Raw genomic sequence first — 21331 nt, 5'->3', positions numbered from 1 at the left:
TTATTGAGACAGGACCTAAAGCACTGCTGCAAGAAACTGTTAGGCTAATGACTGAAATAATACTGACTGTGCCTGGGTATAGAGAGGGGTGAGGTTTAGATAGCACATCCCCAGCTTGACTGTGCCCTTTCCTCCATGGCACAGCAGCCAGCTATTCCCTGTGCCAGCACAGAGCTGGAACATGTTCTGGGGGATTGATATTGACAGTCTGGAGCCATTTTTGAGGAAACCACGTTACGCTATTCCTGTACTCTCCTCGTTAAGTCAAATGGGAAGGGTGCTGCATTGCCAGGAATGGAGATGTCTGGAGGAGCTGGTCCTGCAAGCCCCATTCCTGCCAGCAGCCATGCTCAAAATGATCTGTGTGACCTCCCTTCATCCCCTGTCTCAGAGCTGGAGGGGAGGGGTGGCTTCTCTGGAATCGCATGAGCTGGAGAGGGGCTGCTCACACGAGTCAGGGAACCCAGGCCTAGGCTGCAGCTTGAGACACAACAAGTAGACTTAAGAGGAAAACCCCTTGAGGTGTCAGGGCAGAAATTCTAATGGTAATTTTGAACTGTTTTTGTCTGTCTAACATTCCTTTTTAATCCCCATCCTGCCTGCCCCTTCCTTATGTAGGGTTACTTTAGTGATCCTTGGAATGTTTTTGACTTCCTCATCGTAATTGGCAGCATTATAGACGTCATTCTCAGTGAAACTAATGTGAGTATTACTCTACCCTCCCCAGGATACCACCACCTCCTCCTCCTCTGCTGTTCCTTCTCTCTTTCTCTCTTTTTTTCTCTCTCTTTTTGTTTTCTGGTTTTTTTCCCTCTAGTCATGCTTTTATTGAACTTGCCGTCGTCCTTCTCCTTCTCCCAGGGAAAAAAAAAGGAGGGGGGGAAATGCCTCCTTCTTTTTCACTTGTCATAGCTGGCCCCAAGGCTGTGACTGGTGAAAGCGCACAGAGTTTGGGGTGTGTGTGCTTTTTTTCCCTCCAAAAGGTAGACATGCTTGAGTGTAACTTTCTGACTAACCAGGCTTTTGTTGATACCCTCCATCATGTGAAACGTTACAGAGGTTTGAACAACCAATACTGTAGAGTGGTAAGAGACTATTTAATATGCCCACATAACCTCTTTCTTTTCTTATTTTTTTCCTCTTCTCTCCCTCTTTCATGCTTTTGTTTTGTTTTTATTTTCATTTTATTTTATTTTACTTTTTACTTTTTTTCCCCTCTTTTCTCCCTTTCCCTCTTTCTCTCCCTTCTCTCTCTCTCTCATTCTTTCTCCCTCTTCCTTCTTTCCTCTCATTCTTTCTTCCTCTTCCTTCTTTCCTCTCTCTCTCTCTCTTGGCTTCTCTGCCACATGCAGCACTATTTCTGTGATGCATGGAATACATTTGACGCCTTGATTGTTGTGGGTAGCATTGTTGATATAGCAATCACCGAGGTGAACGTAAGTAGCTGGCGTCTGTCCATGATCGTGCCTGCTCTAACATTCGTCTTTCCCGGGTTCTTTTTTTTTTTTTCCCTCCCCCTTCCTCCTTTCTTTTGAGTTTATTTTCAGAATTTTTGTTTAGTTTCAAAGCTCTTTTTTTTTTTTTCTTTTTTTTTTTTTCTTTTTTGCATTTTGTTTGGTTTGGTTTTCTTCTGTTTTAATTTTTTTTATGGAACGACTTAAAGGACTTTTTGACTGTTGCATCATTTTCTTCCCTCCATAATCCGCCTGGCATGAATTAAACTGTATAGCAGGAAAAGTGATGGGAGATGTGGAGTGTAAGTGAAAAAGCTCTTTGTGCCATGGGAAGCTGCTCGAACAGGACTTTGGTCTGCCCAGTGTTATGCTGTGCTTCCCATGGCAGCTCAATACTCTCCACCCCACAGAGAGATAAAGGTCAGTTCTTTCGAGGTGGAACTGAGGGAACCAAAACAGGAATCCTAACCAAAACAGGAATCCTCCCTGTGCCTCCTCACTCAGGCTTCCTCCAAAAGAAATAAAGACCAAATTGTCTCTGTTTAGAGGAACCTGCTCCTAATGTTCTGTTTCAAATGTGAATATAATAATAAACTGAGGTAGATAAAATAAAAATAAAGCAGAAATCCCAAAGGAAAACAAAGCACCAGAGTTCCAACCCTTTTTTTGTTTGTTTGTTTGTTTTCAACCTGATTTGCTCCATCTCAAACTGCACCAGCCCAATTGGCACTGATTGGTCCCACTCGTGCCCATCTCAGCAGACAGGTGAGGACTGAGTGAGCCATGGAGACTGAAATGAGCATCTACTGTGCAGGAAATAAATCACACCAGGCAATTTTTTATCCTAGATCTCTTTTTTTTGCAGGTAGATGGATATAGAATTATAGGATAAATAGACATAGGACAGGCAGGAAACATTTCCAAAAGACTGTGATGGGGTTATGAGCATGGACAACAATTACACCGAAAAATCCAGGTGATAAAGGCCAGGAAAATAGAAAGATTGAAAGAAAATTGCTGTAAATATGTTAAAGAACAGCAAATCAGTTGCAAATTTTCAAAATTATGTGGCTGTTGAATAAACATTCCATCTTGGAATTGTGTGCTGTAAAGGCAACCCATTGCAAGCAGAGAAGTGACAGCACAGTTATCACTCAGTGCTGTGTTTAGAGAAAAATAATCAGGCAGTGTTTTGAAAAATAAAAATGCCTCACTTGGAACTTTCCAAACAAAATATTTTCATATCTTGGTTCTAGTTTAATTTCTGTTCAACTTTTTTCTTTTTTTTTTTCCTTTTTATTCTATAATTCCAAAACAGGAATATTTATTCAAGCTGTAACATTTTGATTTTGAATAAATGATTTTTTTATTTTTTTAAGCTAGTTTATTTTCCTTGTCTTTTGAAATAATGGAAAATAGTTTTTAACTAAAAAGGAACTTTTATTCTGCATGTCTTTGTCCTACTTTCTGGACACAAAAAATTGCTTACAACATTTCCTGCAGAATGTTGTAAACAATTTTAGACACCCTTTTACTAGGTAGATATCAGTATTAGTCCAACTTTGTAGAGGGATGTTACTATGAGGCTGAAGTTGTTAATTTTAATTTAAGAGTGAAATTAAAACCTTTTCTCTGCCACACTTGTCACAAGCAAACTAAGTAGGGAACCTGGCAATAGCCTTCAGATTGTGGAAAAGTTCAATTCTCATCCTGGAGGGAGAACTGCATATGGCACTGGAGGGAATAAGCACAGTTAACTGGAAATTAATCATATTAAACATCAATAAGACTTCCCTGACTGCTGTATTTGAATCCATACAAAAGTCTTCTAAGCAGAAAGGAAGGAAATCCTTTTGTTTGGTACATAAATAGTCAGGAATCCTAAACTGCAGGAAAATCCAACGGTTCCTTTTGAAGAAATTCAGATTCATCTCCTCATTAGCTTCCATTGTCTGAGAGGAAGAGAGTCACAGCCAGGTGACCTCTTGCTGTTAGTGGTGAGGGATGCTCCCCTCCCAGGCACCCTGGACATGTCTGTGACAGGGAAATAAACTGTTATTTGGAGGTGCCCACCGGTGACTGGTGAGTGTCTAGGTTTGTTAGGTTTGTCTAGACGCCCGGCTCCCAGACATCAAATTTAAGCAGTATAAATCACATTCATCCTCAGCATCTTGAGACAGTGATGTCTGCTGATGGTTGTTGTGATCTTCAGTCTCCAGGGCTGTCCGTGCTGCGGTGCTTAATTGCCAGACACGAGGCTCTGTCTCAATTCAAGTTCATGTCAGGCAAGGCCCAGAATCCAGTTTTCAGTTACAGAAGCCTACAAAAAATGAGGGCATGCCTCTGTCCAAACAACCAGCAGCTGTCTTAGGTGAGGAGGCAGCAGGGGTGGCCCTGACTCTTTTAGTAAGGGCTGTGAAGAGCGTTGTGTGACGGTCCCTCTGTTTCCTCTAAAGAATCATTTCCTTCTATACAGTTTTACAGATCTCTGCACACATCTTTTTGTTACCTGGCATGTTTAAATCTTCTCTTTTTATCTAGGCAAGTCCTTTGCTACTAGTTTCTAATGTTTGTTACTAAAAACTTGCACAACCTTTTGATGCACTGATAAATAAGCGGCAGCTATGGATTGAGTTTGTTCTGAAATGTTCTGAAATCCCTTTGCACTTATAACCCTTATTGAATAAGAGAATGTTTTGTATGTTGGTTTGTCCTGTCAGATTCCCTCCCTGCTAGCAGCACTTGATATGTTACATCTGTAGAAAATGGGCTTTGGAAGTGGCAGCCCATCTTGGACGGACGGTTGTCATCTTGCCAAGCAGTGCGAGGCAGTTTATCAGACACACTTCTCCCGTCCCCTCGGGGGCTCGTTGCTTCCTTGCTGTCTGTGGGCTTTGGCAAGCCCTGCCCTGTGTTTCTGTACACTGTCTTGTCTTGTTCTGAGAGACCACCTTCTGTCCTCAAAAGGACAGAAACAATAAACCCTAAAATGCCAACCAGCTCCACTAATAGGAGATGTTTAGACTGGTCAGGTGCAGGTAAAATATTTCTGCTCAACTCCTTAGAAGCTGAAGAGTGCTGGTGGTAGGATCTTGGAAGGTGCTGCTCTTGGAGTGAAGGGTCAGTTCTCATTGTGGTCAGTTAGAAGGGAAGATGGAAACTCCTGGCACAGGTCAGTTTGACCCATAAGCCTGAAATCTGTGAGGTTCACCCCACGTTTGCACTCAGGGGAAGCAAACCCAGCAGGCAGTGAGCTGTAGTTGTGAGGAGAGCCCTGACTGACTGACAGCCTCCACAGTGTGTGTGTAGGTATGTGCTTGCTTTTGTTTGTGCAGTTCCCCATGCTCTGGTTTGTCTTTCGTTTTTTCTTTTGACATTTATTTTTGTTTCTTGAAAAGGAATTTCCCAGACCAAAACCTTCGTTAAGATATATGTGAGTGTGCATGGGTGGGTCTTTATGTGTGCCTCCATTAATGGTGCTCCATGTCCCTAAGTGTGTTTGGATGCCTTTATGGGCTACAAATCCACAGGAGAGTGTCCAGACATAAATCCACGTGTGGGGGAAAAGGAGTGTGAATGCCAGCACCAGAATTTCACGTGTATTTCTGCAGTGAATGGCTGTTGATGGATTCAGGGGTTGCTGTGTGTGTAACTGAGCCTGTGTGACTGTGTCACTGTGAGAGTTGGACATGGTTGTGGATAACCAGGCACTTCCCTGGTGCCTGGGAGTTCCCTGGATGCAGGAATGCTCCCCTGCATGCCCTGGGTGAGTGTGCACCTGCATGCCCAGCTCAGCAGCTCATCAGCATGGCTGTGCATTCCAAAATAGTGGGAAGCCATGCTTGCAAGGTAGCCCCCTCAGCATTCCTGAGTCCTTCAGGAAGCCTTCACATAAAACGCCTCCATGGTGGGGAAATATGTCAAGAAATAAGTCCAATCATGTCAAGCAATAAGTCCATCTTGCTTCCTGCATCCTGGGAACATCTCCTAAGTCCCCCCAAGGAGCTCCACAGACACCCAGAGGCATCTCACACAACTGAGGAAGTGCAAAAGGCACAGAGAAGGCCAAAATCTGGTGGATTTAAAAACTTTGGCACAGTATCTGCCAAATTCACCTTTAAATTGCATCACTCTGAAGCTGCATTTTCAGAGCTTTCCTCTCAGTGACTGCTATACAACTAACTTTCTAGCCAGAAAATAATTTTTTTAAATTTTTTTTTCCCAAAAGTTTTTTAAAATATTCAGTGTTTCTGTTTTGTGGCACTCTTATGCCACTTCTTAAGTAACTAAAGAGGGAGAACAGGACTTTTTAATCTTTTGCTGAAAAAAGAACTTCCAAGGCAGAGACCACCTCTACCATGTGTCAGCTCTCCTCAAGACAAAGAATTACTTTTGGAGAGTAGGATGAAAAATGGTATAATGTATGAGGCCTGGGATGTAGGGCCTGTGGGTTATATTCCTTGGACTTTTATTAGATCCCTGTACTTCAGTCTTCCCTGAAGAATCAGTGGAGACTGTTATTATTCCTTATGTTACAAAAGTATCCTTATTAAAGTCTGTAAAACCCTTCAAGCTCTTCAGAAGAAAATGTTGAGGTGGTAAAAATTATTGCTCTCTATTAGAATTGGGAATAAATCTGATAGGAGTTGAATAAAACCCAGCAGGTTTGGACTATATCATCCCAGAAGTAGCTCCAAGCACAGAGCAGCACCTCCTTCCTTTCCACATCAGCAGACACAGCCTGGAGTGGAGTGCTGCAAAGGTGACTAACAGCCTGCTGTCCCCTCCTCCAGGCAAAGAAAGTCTCTCAGTATTGTTTGTTGCCCTGTATCAAATGGGAAAATCAAGCTCAGTTTGTGCTGTGCCACAGTGCCCAAAGTAATGAAAGAAACACAGTCAGACCCTGAGTCACTGGGAAAGGTGTTCATGCGACCTCCCTCCCCTTGGACAGAGAGGAAAACTGAATTTTCCTTGGCCCACAGGGTCTTTTTTCCTTCATCCTTCCCCCTGCCAGTGCCAGCCCAAAGAGGCTGCATGGCTCAGTCCTCCTTTGCCCCCAAAGCAAGGCTCATATCAGTGCCCACGGAGCTGGAGCAGCCTCTGGGGGTTGCTCATCCAGCTGCAGAGGGCAGCTCATGCCTGCAGATGTGTGAGAGCTCCAGGGGCATGTCCAGGTGGGAGCACCTGTGTCTCCAGAGCCCCACAGTGACACTGGGGGTGTTGAGTGTTTGATTCCATCTGTCTGTCTGGAAAGGCTGTCAGGCAGGGAGGGTTTGTGCCTATCTGTGGGCCTGTCTCTCTGCTGGTGCCTCTGAGCATGTCTGCATGTGTAGGTGCCTCTGTGTTTGTCAGCTTGCTTGGGGGTGCATGAGGATGACTGGGGAAACCATCTGGACTGGTGTCCACCCTGCCTGTTCATCCAGTTGCAGGGTGTCTGAGTGTGTCTGTGAGCCCTGCAGGAGGCACAGGGGAGGAGGAGTTGCCCAGCACAGGTACACAAGGCAGTGCAGCAGATGTGATGAGCCAGGGGGTGAGCATGCTTACAAGATGAGAGCTGTCAGGGATAGAGAACTGGTGACTTGAGGGTTTTTGTGAAATAATGGAATATTTCCATGCATGAAATGCCCTCCTGTTGCAGCAGCACACATTTCCCTACGAGGGAACATTGCAAGTGGTTTGAGGGTTGATGGAAATGGTGGGAGAGATGACAGGAGGGGAGTGCAGTGTTGTGTGTGGGCATCTGGGAGACAAAGGACTTGGGTGCCTCAGGGAGCAGCCCCCCGTGAAGAAGGTTAGGGAAACATAAACCCCACTTTTGTGTATAACTTCCCTGAAAAATGTTGGTCAGGTCTGGTTTGCCCCAGCCTTATGGGTAATGAATGGTTTGATGTTTGTCCATCAGGAGTTCAGGAGAGCTGAGTACTTTATACCTTGCACTTGTGTAAAGTTTTCCAAATTCTGTTAAGAAGTCAGCAGAGGGTTGCAGCTTGATTGAATCCTGAGTACTGGTGCAGTAAGGCCACAGAAATACCAAAGCATTGAGCTCCCAAGACTTGGAGGCTTGTGCAGTGATTTCTCATTTAGTGTATTTTATTTCTGATGTAAAGCAGCTCAGGCTTAAACCAGGCGCATGAGGCCTTTTTTTACAATCATCTTGCTTTTGGTGTCAAGAGGCTTCATATTATTTGCCATGGGCTCCTGCTCCCATTCTTTAGAATATCTGACAGCCTATACCTAAATCTCCCTTTCACCCTCTCCTGCACTCCTCCCTTTTAACCCACACCCCGCCTTTCTTCCTTTTCTCCCTCGCTTTCCTCTCCCCCTGTCTCCAGCCACACTAAACCCCACGAGTCCATTTTCCCTCCCAACCAATGTGTTGAAGGCAGAGAACCAGTGGCTGAGCTCCCCCAGTGCTGGCTCAGGCGCCGCCGCCTGCGCGAGCACTGGGGCGCCCGGCCCTGCCGCAGCCCTGGGCACACACCCCTCCAAGGGAGCAAGGATCGCGGGAAGGACGACACGCACCCAGCCTGCACCTCACTTGGGACTGCCATTCATATCTGTCGCTGTGTCTGTCTGTCTGTCTGTCTTTCTCTGCCTGTCTGGTTCTCTCCGCTTCCACGCCCTTTGCTGCTCAGATTTTGGCCGTCGGCTGCCGCCACCCGACACAAATCTTTGCAATTCCCACAACTCGCAAACCAAACATTTGCGAAGAGGCAGAAAACATCTAACCCCCTCTCCTTTCCCTCCCTCTCAAATGCCATCTGGGTAGCAGAGGCCTCCAAATTAAGTAGCAAAGGGCTGGAGAAGCACAGTGGCTTCTTTGGACATCTTGTGTTGTCACACCCTCACTGCCGCCATCCCAGAAGTTGTGCGTAGTCCTGAGCTCTCCCCGTGTGCGTGTATATGTTTGTGTATATGACTTGTTTTCTTTTTGGAAAAGCTGCTGATAAAATTGATGGGAGGGAGGGGGAGGGTGGATTTAGTTTGCCTTTTTTTTTTGCCTTTTTTAAATCTGGTGGTGTTTTTATCACTGGAATAATTCAGGTAACACACCACGGTGGCCCCAGCTGTAGGAAGCCACGTTGAAGCATGGTTGTGAGCTCTAGCAGTGGCAAGTGCTTTATTTTGCCTTTGAAGAACATCAGGAGAGCTGCCCTGGACTCTTCCACAGATTAAGCTTAGACCAATTTGAATTTGATCACCTCCCATGCTTAATCAATAATTTTAGTGCATGTTTTTCACCCTGTATTGGTGAGAAAGTATGGTATGACTACCCAACCACAACCATGTTTGAACAGGGTTATTTTTGGTTTTATTTATGTATATACTTGTCACGATAATGGGGCCTCTTTTTTTTTATTTTTATTTTAATCTCTTTTCTTTAAAATGTTGGTATTTTGAGTGCATTTCCAGAGTTCATAATGTGATTTGCTCTTTAAAAGAGGTGATTTTGGTAACTGCACAACTTTTTCTGTATGGAAATCTATATGAAATATGGACAATCAGAAAAAAAACTATGTATTTTCTGCAGAAGAAGGGGATAGTAAATGTAAATTACTCCTTCCTCAGTTAACCTGAGTATTTGAGCTGTTGTTAGCAGTGCTAGCACCTTAAGAAGAAGGCAGGTAGTTCCCACTTTGAAAGACTCTTCATACTACGCAATTTTAAGGGTGTACCTCAATATTGTGATTTCCACAAAATTGTTATGCTTGGCTGCTGACATTATTCCAGGCCCACGGAAAAATCAGAATTTATTTTAATGCAGGGAAGACCTAAGAGTAACATAAAAATAAATTTGTCTTACTGGAAAAATTTAACCACACATATTCTCGTTAATTAAAATAGGAGAAAACAAAGGAAAATAATCCAGGAGAACAAATTTTTAGAAGCTAAATGTGAAAGCAGCAAAAAGAATGTTAGATAGCCCTATGACTGTAAGGCCTGATGCATAAACCTGTCTGGAGTCCTTCTGAGTGAAAATGTTTAAAATGGTGGCCCACAGCATCTCCCTGACTGCCCTGAGGAGTGAATTGTGCTTTTAATTAGTGCAGGCTTGCACATACCCAAATCCTTGCTGGGTTTAAAGGCCTTTAGAAGAGAAGCCCTGTTTTCTTATTTGACTGTAAATTATTGTTACAATAACAGTAAAACTAATAGTAGGAACACAAAGAACCACAGACCTTGTCCTGTGTTGGTTCAATAGTAAAAATAAGTGCATGGCATCTACATTTCAGTACAAAGAGCTCTTTAAAAAGCCTACATCCAGATTTTCTGACCAGCATTTCATTTTACTTGTCATTTTTCTATCACAGTACTTTGAAGAAAAAACCCACTACAATATTCTGACATCAACATCTGTGATATATTACAGTTATATTTCATTTTCCTTTTAATTCCAATGTGTTTTTCCACAAAGCTAGTTAAAACACTCAAATTAAAAAGAGCTACCCCAAGCTGATTATTTTTTTCCATTGGCTTGCTAGCCAGGATAAATCATTCCTTTTGCCTAGCAGAAGTTTCTTTTAACTTTCCCTGAACTCTAATAGAGATTCTATCTTTATATGAATCCACAGGAAAATCTCTTGATTTTTTTCTCGACTCTTGATTCCTTAGATCACCTCTAGATATATTAATATTAATTAATGATCTCTAAGCACCCAAAGTTAGATGGTCAAAAAGGTGCTCAGGTGAGCTCAAATCCAGCTGGTTCTGTCATAGGCAATTCCCTGAAGCAGTGACAGATGTTTCTGGCATTTAATTCTCTCTTTTCTCAGACCTACCTTGCTGAGAATGCCCAAGGAATTTTCCAGTGTCGCTGTTCTCCATGCACAGTCTGCAGTAACAGGGAGGGCACAAACCCCTGCATTTCACTCGCTCAGTTTTGCTGCAAAAGCTCCCGCTCTTCATGCAAATCACAAGAGCTTTCAGAATCAGTGCTACAAGACCTCACTGCGTGCACCATCTTGTACATATTTAGAGAAATTCTAACTCATCCCAGGCTGCACTGCCAGTTGCAATGAAAGCAATGGAGGTGATGGAAGAAGGGAAGACACACACAAGCATTTTTTTTACTTGTTTTCTTCTTTACCTTGCTCTTCTCCCCCATCTTCTTTTCCCCAGTGATTTTCTCCCAATTTTGCTGAAATCTTGGGCAGCAGACATTTGCAGCAAGGCAGTAGGAAGTTCCTCTCTATCTTATGTAGATTTTCCTGTCTGTCTTCAGGCAAGATCCCATCAGTCCAGGGGAAGAGCTGCTCCCCTTGGTGAGGGTTTTGTGCAAGGCACTGGACAGCCTTTCAGCATGGTACCAGACTGCAAACCCAAATGTACAGACCTCCCATCAAATACTCATCCAGGTGTCGGGGCTTTGCTGCTCACCCAGATTTGTAATCAAAGGTAAACACATATAAGTGAATTCTACCCTTTCTAATGTAGTCAATATAGCACCATCATTTAGCTCTTGCCTTGCTTCCTCTACATTCTCATGCACCAGCCAGGCAAACGCAAGAGGGGTGGTTCTTTTATTATTTCTTAACTGACATCTGGTTTGTAAATGGCTGTGCTCTTACCTTCACTCCCTGATCTATTCTTTGTGGAGGCTGTCTGGCACAACATGCCAACAAAACCACTTCTGCTCCATATATCTTCCTGGGCATCTGCTAAATGGGACCCATTCCCTGCTGCAGCCAGATGACCAAGCTGTGGGGACTGGAATCAGCTTATGGTCAGCTGATTGATGGCCAAGGAATGTGACTTGGCTCTAGTTGCTCTTGCAGAGTGATGGGACATCCCAGCTGGTCGCAGCCCAGTTGTTCTCTCCAGCTCCACTTTGAAGCTCTGAGACACCAGCCAGCAGTGCTGCCTGCTGGGCCTTGTCTGAGAGGCTGGGAGAAAATCTCCTTCATCCAAAGCCAGACATCATTATATAAGATGAACAGACATGAAGGCAAAGATGCCTCAGCTGTAAAGAAACACTTGTTAATAGGAAAACATCAAAATAAATTGATGCTTAGAGACAGGGAATTTGAGACTCAACTGTTTGACCATACTTGAACACAGTAAATCACACATGTCATCTAAACAGTCCCTACCCTTGGTTTTTTTTTTTACCAAAGAATTCATCAAATCAATAATAATTTATTATTGGAAAGATGTGTAGAACAAGAAAATGTTGCTCAGTAGCTTTGTAAGATCTATTCCCAGTCTCCATATAACCACTTCTAATGTTTTCTGATAATGCCTGTGATTGGCATTTCAAATCCCAGAATGACACGTGCAGACTATTGTATCCCATAATATCATACAGAAATCCAACGAGTCTGTAGGCTGTTTTTTTCCTAGGAAATGTTCTGTATCAACATCAAATAACTTTCTAATTTAAAAGGCAATGAAAAGACACAGACTGGGAATTAAATACTAGCTGCTACAAATCTCAGATGAAAATGGTCCATAACAATTTCTCTGTTTGGGCTGCTGGTAACTCTGGATATCCTCCCTTGAGCAAAGATTAATTATACAAAACTGACAGGGGCTGACAGTTCACCTACAGTCACCCAGAGCCTCTTGCAATCCACAGACCTACTGCTTTGAAACCAAGGTGGATTGGGTTTCCTCCTGCTTCCAGCAGCACATTCAGTTTCTTTAAGCACCTTCATCAAAGCACAAGATGGCTCATCCATCTTCACACTGTCCCAGAGCCTTTGGGCTTCCCAAAGGATGGGTCCTGGCAACACTGCATGTGGAATTTTTCAGCTGGTATCCTAGCTGCCTCCCTTCCCAGGAAAACCTGCTCCTGGTCCAGTCTCTCTCTGGCTCCAGCAGTCCCCAGAGATGTACTGAGGAGTGGGGATTTCGCTGCAGACCTCAGGCCTCTGTTGATGCAGGACAACCCCAGCTGGGGCATAATGTGCACTGACTCCATGATTCATGAATAGATGCTTTATTAAGCTATATTATATTATATTACACTGCGTGGTAATTCTATACTATACTAAAGAAAAACCTGTGACCCTTTCTGACAGTCAGGACACAGCTTTGACCTAATTGGCCAATCAATCCAAACAACCATCACCAGAGTCCAATTAAGAAATCCCTTCTTTGGTAAACAATCTCCATAACACATTCCACATGTGCCAAACAACAGGAGCAGCAAATAGAGACAATAATTGCTTTCTCTTCTTTCTCTGAGCTTTCTCACTGCCTTCCCCAGGAGAAATCCTGGGAAGGTGGTGCCTGCTGCTCTCTGTGAAGAGAGCTGTGGCCACAGGCCTGCTTCCAACCTTAACACCCCCAGCGTAATCAGGACTTGTACAGTACAACAAAGATGGTACTGAAGTTTTCTTCTGCATTCATGTGCTTCTGGAACTCTACAAGTTCCAAAGGTCTCCCTCCTCCTTTCAGCCTGAGGCTGACCAGAGAAACCCCAGAAACACCCAATACACTGAGAGCACTAAGTTTCACTCTGTTCTGCATTTTTCCTTCTTCCTTGTTCTCTTCCCACACCATGAAATCCTGTCAGCTAATTCAGAAATGACAAATATCTGCAGAAGTGCTCAAACATCCAGTGCAGAGAAGACAAGCACAGCCATGGCAGCAGAAGGACATGCCTCTGGGAGTTTGTTTAATTCCTCAAATCACCAGTCGACAGGGAAGAAGAAGCCTGTAGATGTCACTCACCCTCTCAGTACCAATGGAGCATTGCAAGGTGTTGGACACAAAGTTCCTGCCTATCAGTGGCTCAGGAAGTTCCTCTCAGAGGAGAGCTCTGTTGCCATTCTCATTTCCAAGGGAGGCTGTGGGATGCGACAAGAAATGGAAAAATCAGTTTTTACATAGTGCACAACAAAGTCATTTGGACTGGCATGGATGTTTCGAACAGTCTTTTTCTTCTCTTTTATTTTGACATCAAAACCAGTGTCATGGTCTTAGCAGACAAGAACCTGAGCAGGCCAAGTGTGTCAGAGAACATCTCCCAGCTTGCAGCCTTCCTCAGCAGCTGTGCAGATAAGAAGTCAAGATGATGGATTTATTTGGGTGTTTGGGATGGGGCAACCTGGATTTGAAAATAACTGTTACTCGGAATGAAAACCAGATACAGGCTGTGCTCCTTTTGGAAAACCAGTCCCACAGGTTTCTCTCCCTCTTCCCTCCCAGACAATGAAAAAAAAAGGGAAGAGAATAACGAACAATGTAATTCAGAACATAAATCTCTCTAAAGAAGTGGAAGAAAAGAAGACTGCCCTTTCCAGCACAGTGATAAATACACTGCTGAGTTTGATGTTTAAAAGCCACGTTAGCTTTGCCTTAGGAAATGCAGTGAAGCACATTGGACTGCTCAGAACAAAAATGAGGACACTGTTGGCATGGATGGTAATAAAAGTGAGGAAAGCTGGAAAGCTCAGTTCTCCCTCTTGCTCTCTCTCCATCTTGCTCAGTGGCCTGTTCTGTTCCCAAGGTCATCCCCCTCAGGCTGCTCTGGGCTGGGACAGACTGATCATCTCCTTTGGGAGCCATTGCCCTGTGAATCAAGAGCTGGTCAAATGAAAAGCCAAGTTTAATGAAAAAAAGTTCATCACACATGGCTCCTGGCAGAGGCATTCAAATCAGCAAAACCTCTCCTCTCTTACTCAAACAGAAGATCCTCAAAGTCACTCCACCTGTAAAACAAACAGCCCTGCACACATGTAGCCTTTCAACATTTATTTTCACGGCTCAGTTCATCTTCAGCACCTTCTCACCCAGATGTTCTAGGGTTTCTTCTGGCTGCCTGTCCCACAGAACTCAAATGATAAAACACAGGCAAGCTGCACCTGCCTCCCTGAGTCAGGCCAGTAGCTGTACCTGAAGATGAGCATTATATCTCTGATAGTGGTTAGTATCTGCTTCTTTCTCAGGAGCCCCCCAGGCCTGATTACCATAAGGCTTGATTTCCCAAAGCTAATGAGAAGGATTATTAAAACATCCTGAAAATTAAGAATAATCTGCACAGATATACTTTACCCATTGTTCTGTGTTTCTGAAAGTCATGGGGGAAAAAAATAGGGCTTTTAGCTCTGTGAAAAAGCAGCCCTTTCATTTCTTGTCCTCCAATTGTCAGTCTAGGGTAATCTGCATAACCAAATAAAAGCAATTGACTTTCCTTATATTTACCTTAAGCACTTGGAACTATAAGACTTCTGTCTGACAATTTTTTTGAGATATATATATATGTGAAATTAATTCATAAGCTATTCAAATTGGTATGATTTGCATATTAGAAGCTAATTAGAAAAGCAAGCTCCAGAATTTCAAAATCTTAGAATACATAGGAAATGAAGGGGAAAAAAACTGATAGCTGCAGGACTCATTTGCTTAAGTTACCTTGCCCTTATTAACTGTATTCAAAGCAGGCTTTTGTTGCACAGGGATATGGTAATGTTCCCCCTGAGGTCTGAGATGATGTGGAATCAGTGAAGTATAAATGCAGATATATTGCATTTGGATGAGCTGACTCTTGGTGTCTCTTGGCCCCCATGAGTTAATGCAGGCAGAAATGTAAAGGCAAACCTCATTGCAGATGTTGCATTTTCCCTAATTCCCCTCCTTGCAACAAATGAAATTTTAACTCCCTGCTGCAGGAGAGCTCAGTCTCCTCTGCAGAGCTGACAATCAGTTTTTTATATTGCACTGGAACACTCTCAGAGCTTTTTCCAGGGAAATCCACAAGGTGTTCACCCTTTGCCCCAGGAAAGGCAGCATCACACCCCTCAAGTCCCTGTTTTCCTGTAAGATGGTGCCCTTTTCTAATAGGCATTAAATTATCAAAAAAAGCCCCCAATGCTTCACCCAGATTAGAGCTACAGAGAGGCTCGTTTTTTGGTGGGGTTTTTTTGTTTCCAAAAGCCCCTTGTAACATTTTTTCCTGTTTTAAAATAGAAGGAAAATTTAAAGTTGAAAAACTTTCAGTAAAAGATCATTTCTACTGAAATAATCAGGATTCAAGACATATGCTTAAGTAAAGTAAAAGCAGTTTAATCTGGCATTGATTTTTTTTTCTCAGTTACATATGATTTATAATAAAAATGTAAACCAAATTAAAATGTGTGAGGACAAAATGTGAGGCATTTCTGAAATGCCTGTCTCAGAATTGGCATGTTTCTACAGAACATTTGACTTTCAGCATCAGCATTCTTCTAACAGAAAATATTTTTGCAGGGAAAAAATAAAAAAGAATTCTGGCCAGTTTTATTCAAAATGTTCCCAGAAATTTTCAAAGAGCTCCATACTTCAAGGAAGAAAGCACAGTTTGAGAAGCTTTTCTGATTTGTTGTTGTGGGGTTGGGTTTTTTTGTTTGTTGGGTTTTGGATTTTTTCCCTGCTAATAATTTGATTTTACTGTAAGGTTGTGGGAATTTACAATTATGCCATCTGCAATCCAGTAGTATTCCCTGCCAGAGAAATACCAGATACATTTCTGCCTGGCCCCATAATAACCTCACAGGCTTTTGGTGGCTGGTGGATTATCTCTGGGGTTCTTGTGATTAAAACCTCAGACGGCAGTGGCAGACAGGTGGCTCTGGAAGGGGCTGTGGTGGTAAAAACTCCCCAGGGGAATGGCAGACTGTTACCTGCCAGGTTTGAAGCCCTGACTTTTTCCAGCTCTCCACAAAGACTTGTGCAACTCAGCCTCCTGAAGCCACTTCAGATTTTTGACACTACACATACAAGAGGATGTCTAGTGTCTTCTTTTACCATGTCTCTATGGCACAGATAACTTCTAAACCTCTTTTTTTTTTCCCCCCATACTTTGGTAAATTCTTGTTCTTCTTGAAACTCACAGCCTTGCAGATCCCATCTCAGTGTAACCACATGGGAAGGAAACATCTCCAGAAGAGCAGTGTGGTTGGTTTCTCATTGCCAAATGTGTGCTTTAATTCCCCTCCACATCTTACCTATGGCTTTGATGAGTTCATTTCCCCAGAATGTCTCTGGCCACACTTCACCTTGTGTCCAAAGTCACAGATGCAGCATGGCTGAAGGGCTCTTGGAGGAGACCTAAAGACCTTGATCTAGAAAAGGCCAATATCCTACAAATGCAAAGGGACTAACAAGACATTTCAGCCTGCTCAGGCAAGCTCTGCAGAGCAAATTCTCAGAGGCACCCTTCCCACAGTGAGAAGAAAAAACCAAGAAGTGAACATGTATCACCCCCTTCCTCATGGGACCAGGCTGACAGACCAACTACCAAGTTTCCCACAGATATGGCATCTTCACAGGTAACTTTTCATTCTCCAAATTCAACAACAATCAAGGAAATACCTAATCAGACATCCATCACCAGCAACCAGCTGCTAAAGGGTCCTAGAAGCTTCATCCATGAGCCACAGTTTCCTCAGTGGAGAAAGGCTATTGCAGATTGTTTGTCACAAAAGGCAGCGTGAGCATCTGACCACTCCTTCTCCTGAGAAATATGAAGCTACTCTGTCATATCCAGCATCTCAAACACACATTTCCTCTCATCTCTTCCAACCTAGGGCTATCAGGCATAACTAGGAGGCTGCAGTTGTACCTCTGCTTTGACTGAGATAACTCCAGTGAAGCAATTATAACATTGTGCATTCAGCTGCTTAAATGCTCTCCACAACACAAAGGTTGAGTTATCTCTTGCAAAAAAAGAGATTCCTCCCTACGAATGAAAGTGTTGTTAGAAAGTAAAAAGCTATCAGGAAGGAAGTTTTGCTCCTCAAACATCAAGGAAAAGATCAGTTTGGACTTCCTAGCAAAGGCTAGATCCCCTCCAAGGGAGCTGAACTCATCTTCAGTGTGTCCTGTGGTGTGAAAGAATTGCTACCATCAGCAATGGGAATGCTGCCTGCCTGTCCTGTCACCTCAGTGCAGTGAGGCTTCAACAGCTACTGAACAGCTACTGATACTTACCCAGCAGTGGAGGAGCCTCCATGGTTATATGGATTAAACACATACTGAACAGACCTAATGAAGCTCCCTTTCAGGCATTTCCAGGGGCTGCTTCCCTGGAGAGCCATTAAAGTTGTCAGCAAACCAGCCAAAAGGAGCTCAATCCTCCCAACATGGTCCTCTGTCTCCAGTGTTCCAGAAGGATGAGGTGGGATTAATATCTCTTCACGGGAATTTCCTACTGAAACTTTCATTTGAATCTGCCTATTAACACACATTTTTGTTTTCTTCCAAATCTTTTTCCACAAGATATTGTAAGCCATGGATGTTTCAGGGAACTTTGATACTACTGTGAATACACAAAGCCTTTTTTTTCATATTTTTGCCGCTGTCTTTACAGGTCTGAAAAGCCACATCATCCCTTCTCAGAATTTCAGAATGGATTGCATTACAGCATAAATATCCTACTATGTTGACTCTGTTACATATTGCTCTTGAAAGATTGAGACTGGTTCTTCTGGGGTGCAAATTTTATCCTCTCCTAGCTTCCAAAGCACAACCCATTAGAAACTTTTTCAGACACCAAGTTTGATTTGTGAGACACTATGTAGGTTCAGCAGGACCTGGAGGGTTTGTGTTCTTCACAAGTAGATCCCAGTAAGCCTCACTGCCACCTGCCCAGGCAGAGCACAATTCCCAGGAACACAGTTACCTTATCCAGTGCTGTGCCCTCTGAGATTTTAAGTATCCCTCCATTGAATAATCCTGGCTTTTTTCCCAGAGACTTCCCTACCTAGGATTCTGACTTCATGTTGGCACAGGCTTTGACTTCCTCTTTTGTCCCTGTAGGGGCTCTGAGAATGCTCGCAGGTTTGCAGCAAGGGAAGCAATTTATCTGTTTTAAAAAATGATGCTCTGGTACTCACTGAATAAGACATGAATGAGATGTATGCAGGCAACAATATTCTGAGGAGGTTTTCAGACATGTTTCAGGGATCACTGGGTCGTTATCCTACTGAATTTTTACTTGGGCTTCTAGAACCTTCTCTTCTCTTTCTTGGACTCTTCTGCTCCTCAACATCTCTGTTGCCCTTTTAAATATAGTGACATAAAAAGAAAGAAAAAAAATACCCAAACAGTTCTCATTGCACTGAGTGTCTTTACACGCGTGCATTCTGCCTCAGATATTTCTTTCCCACTCAGCCCGCAGGTTCCCTTCTGTATCACTCTAAATATGGCCTTGCACTTGTGATTTACACTTCAGATCCCTTTTCTGTACGAGGGAAACTGCTCAGAGCATCACCTCTGGCTGATGTCCCTGCTGTGGACCTTTCCCATTCAGAATGTTCATGCTACTCATGCCCCAAAGGAGAAGGGCAGGACAGAAGGCCTGAAGTTCCTTTGCAGGTTAAACCCCATGCAGGAGCAGGGACAGCTGCAAATTAAACACTACAGCCAGGAGTGCTTTCTGCTCAGTGGTGTAGCTTCTGCAAAAGCTCTTCCAGAGACATCAAACAGATGAGGGTTTGTTTTTCCAAATTGTTCTGAGATTTGTAGAAATGAAATCCTGTCCACTTCCGATGGGCAATAGACACTGGCTTTAATTCCAAGTGCTTGTCACCACACCTCCATCTCTGGGAACTGATGTGACCACTGCATTCTCAGGTGCCAGTTGCCTGTCCTTGTTGTCCTAAAATTGGCCTTCCACATCACTGGCAAGGCTGAAGATTCTTGGATAATCTAGCAATAGCTTTCTCAGCTTTAGAGCTTGGAATGGCCACACTTGAAAGTTCCAGTAAAGGGTTCTCAGATACCTGTGCTCAGGTCCATGGGGTGCCCCTTTTGCACAGGTGGTAGGATTTATCTCTTTTCTGAAACCTTTAGGGATATCCAAAAATGAATTCAGCAACCCAAAGCTGGGGGTTGATTTTCCCCCTCCTGAGCTCACACGCTGTGCACAAGCATGGCAGGAACCTCAGCCCACAGTGCCACAGTTTGTACAAATCCCACCTGCCAGCATTAGCAGAACCTTCCCTGTGCTGCTTTTGAGCCTCTGCCATAGGCAGTGATATAATTTGGAACATTTTTGACCACATCTTAAAACACAGCCCAGCTAGCTCAGGGAATAGGAGAAGAAATGAATGACAATGAAAGCACAATATCCCACAGCACCTCAAAAGGCTTCTTCAGCCTGTCAGTCACAGATGCACAAACACCATCAGCCAGGAAGGATGGAGAATCCCAAAAATTTTCAGGCCTCCTTCAGTTGTTTTGAAGGACCTTTGTACCTTCCACCAGGAATGCAGCAAGCAGCAGAATAAGGGTCCTTCTGCTGTTAGAAAAGGTGATTTGCAGAACTAGAAAGAGGAAGGGGGATGGGACAGAGAAATGTTTTGCTGGAAAGATATTTGCCTAGCAACACAAAATCAAAATCCATGCCTGACCTGTAAGAAATGTCTCTATGGGCACTGCTTCTTCATTTGGTATTCAAGCCAACTTTTGCCTGTATGTGATCTGAAAACACAAGAGCAAACATGTGAAAGAGGAGGATGAAAACAATGAAAGCTGACACTACCAAACCAATGAATTAACCCAAATTATTAAGTGAGTTGGTGTATCTTGGGTTTGTAATTGCTCTCATTTGCCCATATCACCAAAATAGGCTGTGCATCCAAACTACAGGGGTTTTTTTAGGTAATACAATGCCAGTTTGATTACTGCAGCATCCTTGGAGAGCAGGAGCATGCTGCAGGAGTCCTCCATGGCACTAGAGGGGAATTCTGACACTGGCAGAAGAAGAAATACATCAGTTCCCACTTTGCTAAAGTAGCAGACAGGTTTGGCATATGGTAGAGGTTAGACCTGAAGGATTATGCTGCTATTGAACTGAAGGACTCCTAATAAAGACAGTTTCATTTAATTTAAAATTCTGCTTCTTACACCTAAGGATACTTGCAGCCTTGGGTATATTTTAGAATTGCTCTCAGTACTGGAAATGGCCCCAGAGGTTAATCAAGGAATATCAGGCAGAGTGTCTGCAGCAATTTGACTCTTCCAGGCGTGACCAGGGCTGGGCTCAGCTCAGCCTGGCCTCCAAGAACACATCCATTGAGTGCCTAGGGCTTTGCTGTGAGGTGGGTAAATGTAGAGTGAGCTCATTAGCTGCACCAGCCCACATTCCACAGCTGGTGCTGGGTGTTGCAGGGCTGCCAAGAGCCAGTTAGACTCTCCCAACCCATTGCCTCACTCAGAACTGTGTGTAAGGGAATGGGGATATATATAAAGAGAAAGTGTTGCTTTAGCTCTGGGATATTATGGGTTTACAAGTCAGATGGATGCACTGGAAGCTGGCTGGTCCCTGTGCAGACATGGCCTGGATCTGAGCTGGAGAGCCAAATCAGCCCCTGTATTGAACTCACAGTGCTGATACAAGAAACATTTTACCAGCACAGTGCCTCCACTGCCAGGGTGTCCAGCACTCAGGAGACACTGGGTGGCTCACATGTGGTGGTAGTGGAGAGAGCTGACATCAAATTCAGAGGCAGTTGGACCCACTTCTGCCACAGCCAGCCTTGATCCTGGGCAGCCTAGGGAATAAGCCCAGCCTCTTGTGCATTTCTTTCAAATTCCCTTTTGCCCTCTTCTGCCATTTGTTGCTCCTGTGTTAGCCAAGACCTAGTTTACTAGGGCTCTTGATTGGAGACTTATTACAGCTTATTTCTGTCTGCCTTTCTTTAAAGCCAGCTGAACATACCCAATGCTCTTCCTCTATGGTAAGACCAAAAATACAGACCACCCTCCCAGCTTCTGTGACACTCTTTCTAACACACTCCTTTTTTCTCTTCTCCGTGATCACAAGTTCTCTCTCCAAGCCCAGCCTAGTTATTTGTGCATGAAGCTGCCATGTCATGTATTGGTGTGAGTCTGGTGTTCACATGAGCTGTGAATATGCTGCACATGTGTATCTCTTGTGCATCCTGAGC

General features: G+C 43.7%; 1 protein-coding gene across 10 annotated transcripts in view; it reads left to right on the top strand.

The window, feature by feature from the left end:
- CACNA1C (calcium voltage-gated channel subunit alpha1 C) overlaps positions 1–21331 on the top strand; it is a 452768-nt gene that overhangs the window by 397520 nt on the left and 33917 nt on the right. For 7 of the 10 annotated variants that reach the window (XM_039708368.1, XM_039708366.1, XM_039708360.1 and 4 more), the window contains exons 30-31: positions 1353–1436; positions 21089–21121. In XM_039708368.1, coding sequence (XP_039564302.1) covers positions 1353–1436; positions 21089–21121 — 117 coding nt within the window. Of the gene's footprint in view, positions 1–618; positions 703–1352; positions 1437–21088; positions 21122–21331 lie in introns of all 10 variants that reach the window. The other 3 variants (XM_039708364.1, XM_039708363.1, XM_039708369.1) reach the window with 2 other exon arrangements.

This window comes from Passer montanus, unplaced genomic scaffold (genome assembly GCF_014805655.1).
Source record: "Passer montanus isolate IOZ18808 unplaced genomic scaffold, ASM1480565v1 scaffold20, whole genome shotgun sequence".
NCBI classification, from domain to species: domain Eukaryota; kingdom Metazoa; phylum Chordata; class Aves; order Passeriformes; family Passeridae; genus Passer; species Passer montanus.
The sequence above is the reverse complement of the archived record's forward strand: the minus strand, read 5'-3'. Positions and strand labels throughout refer to the sequence as shown.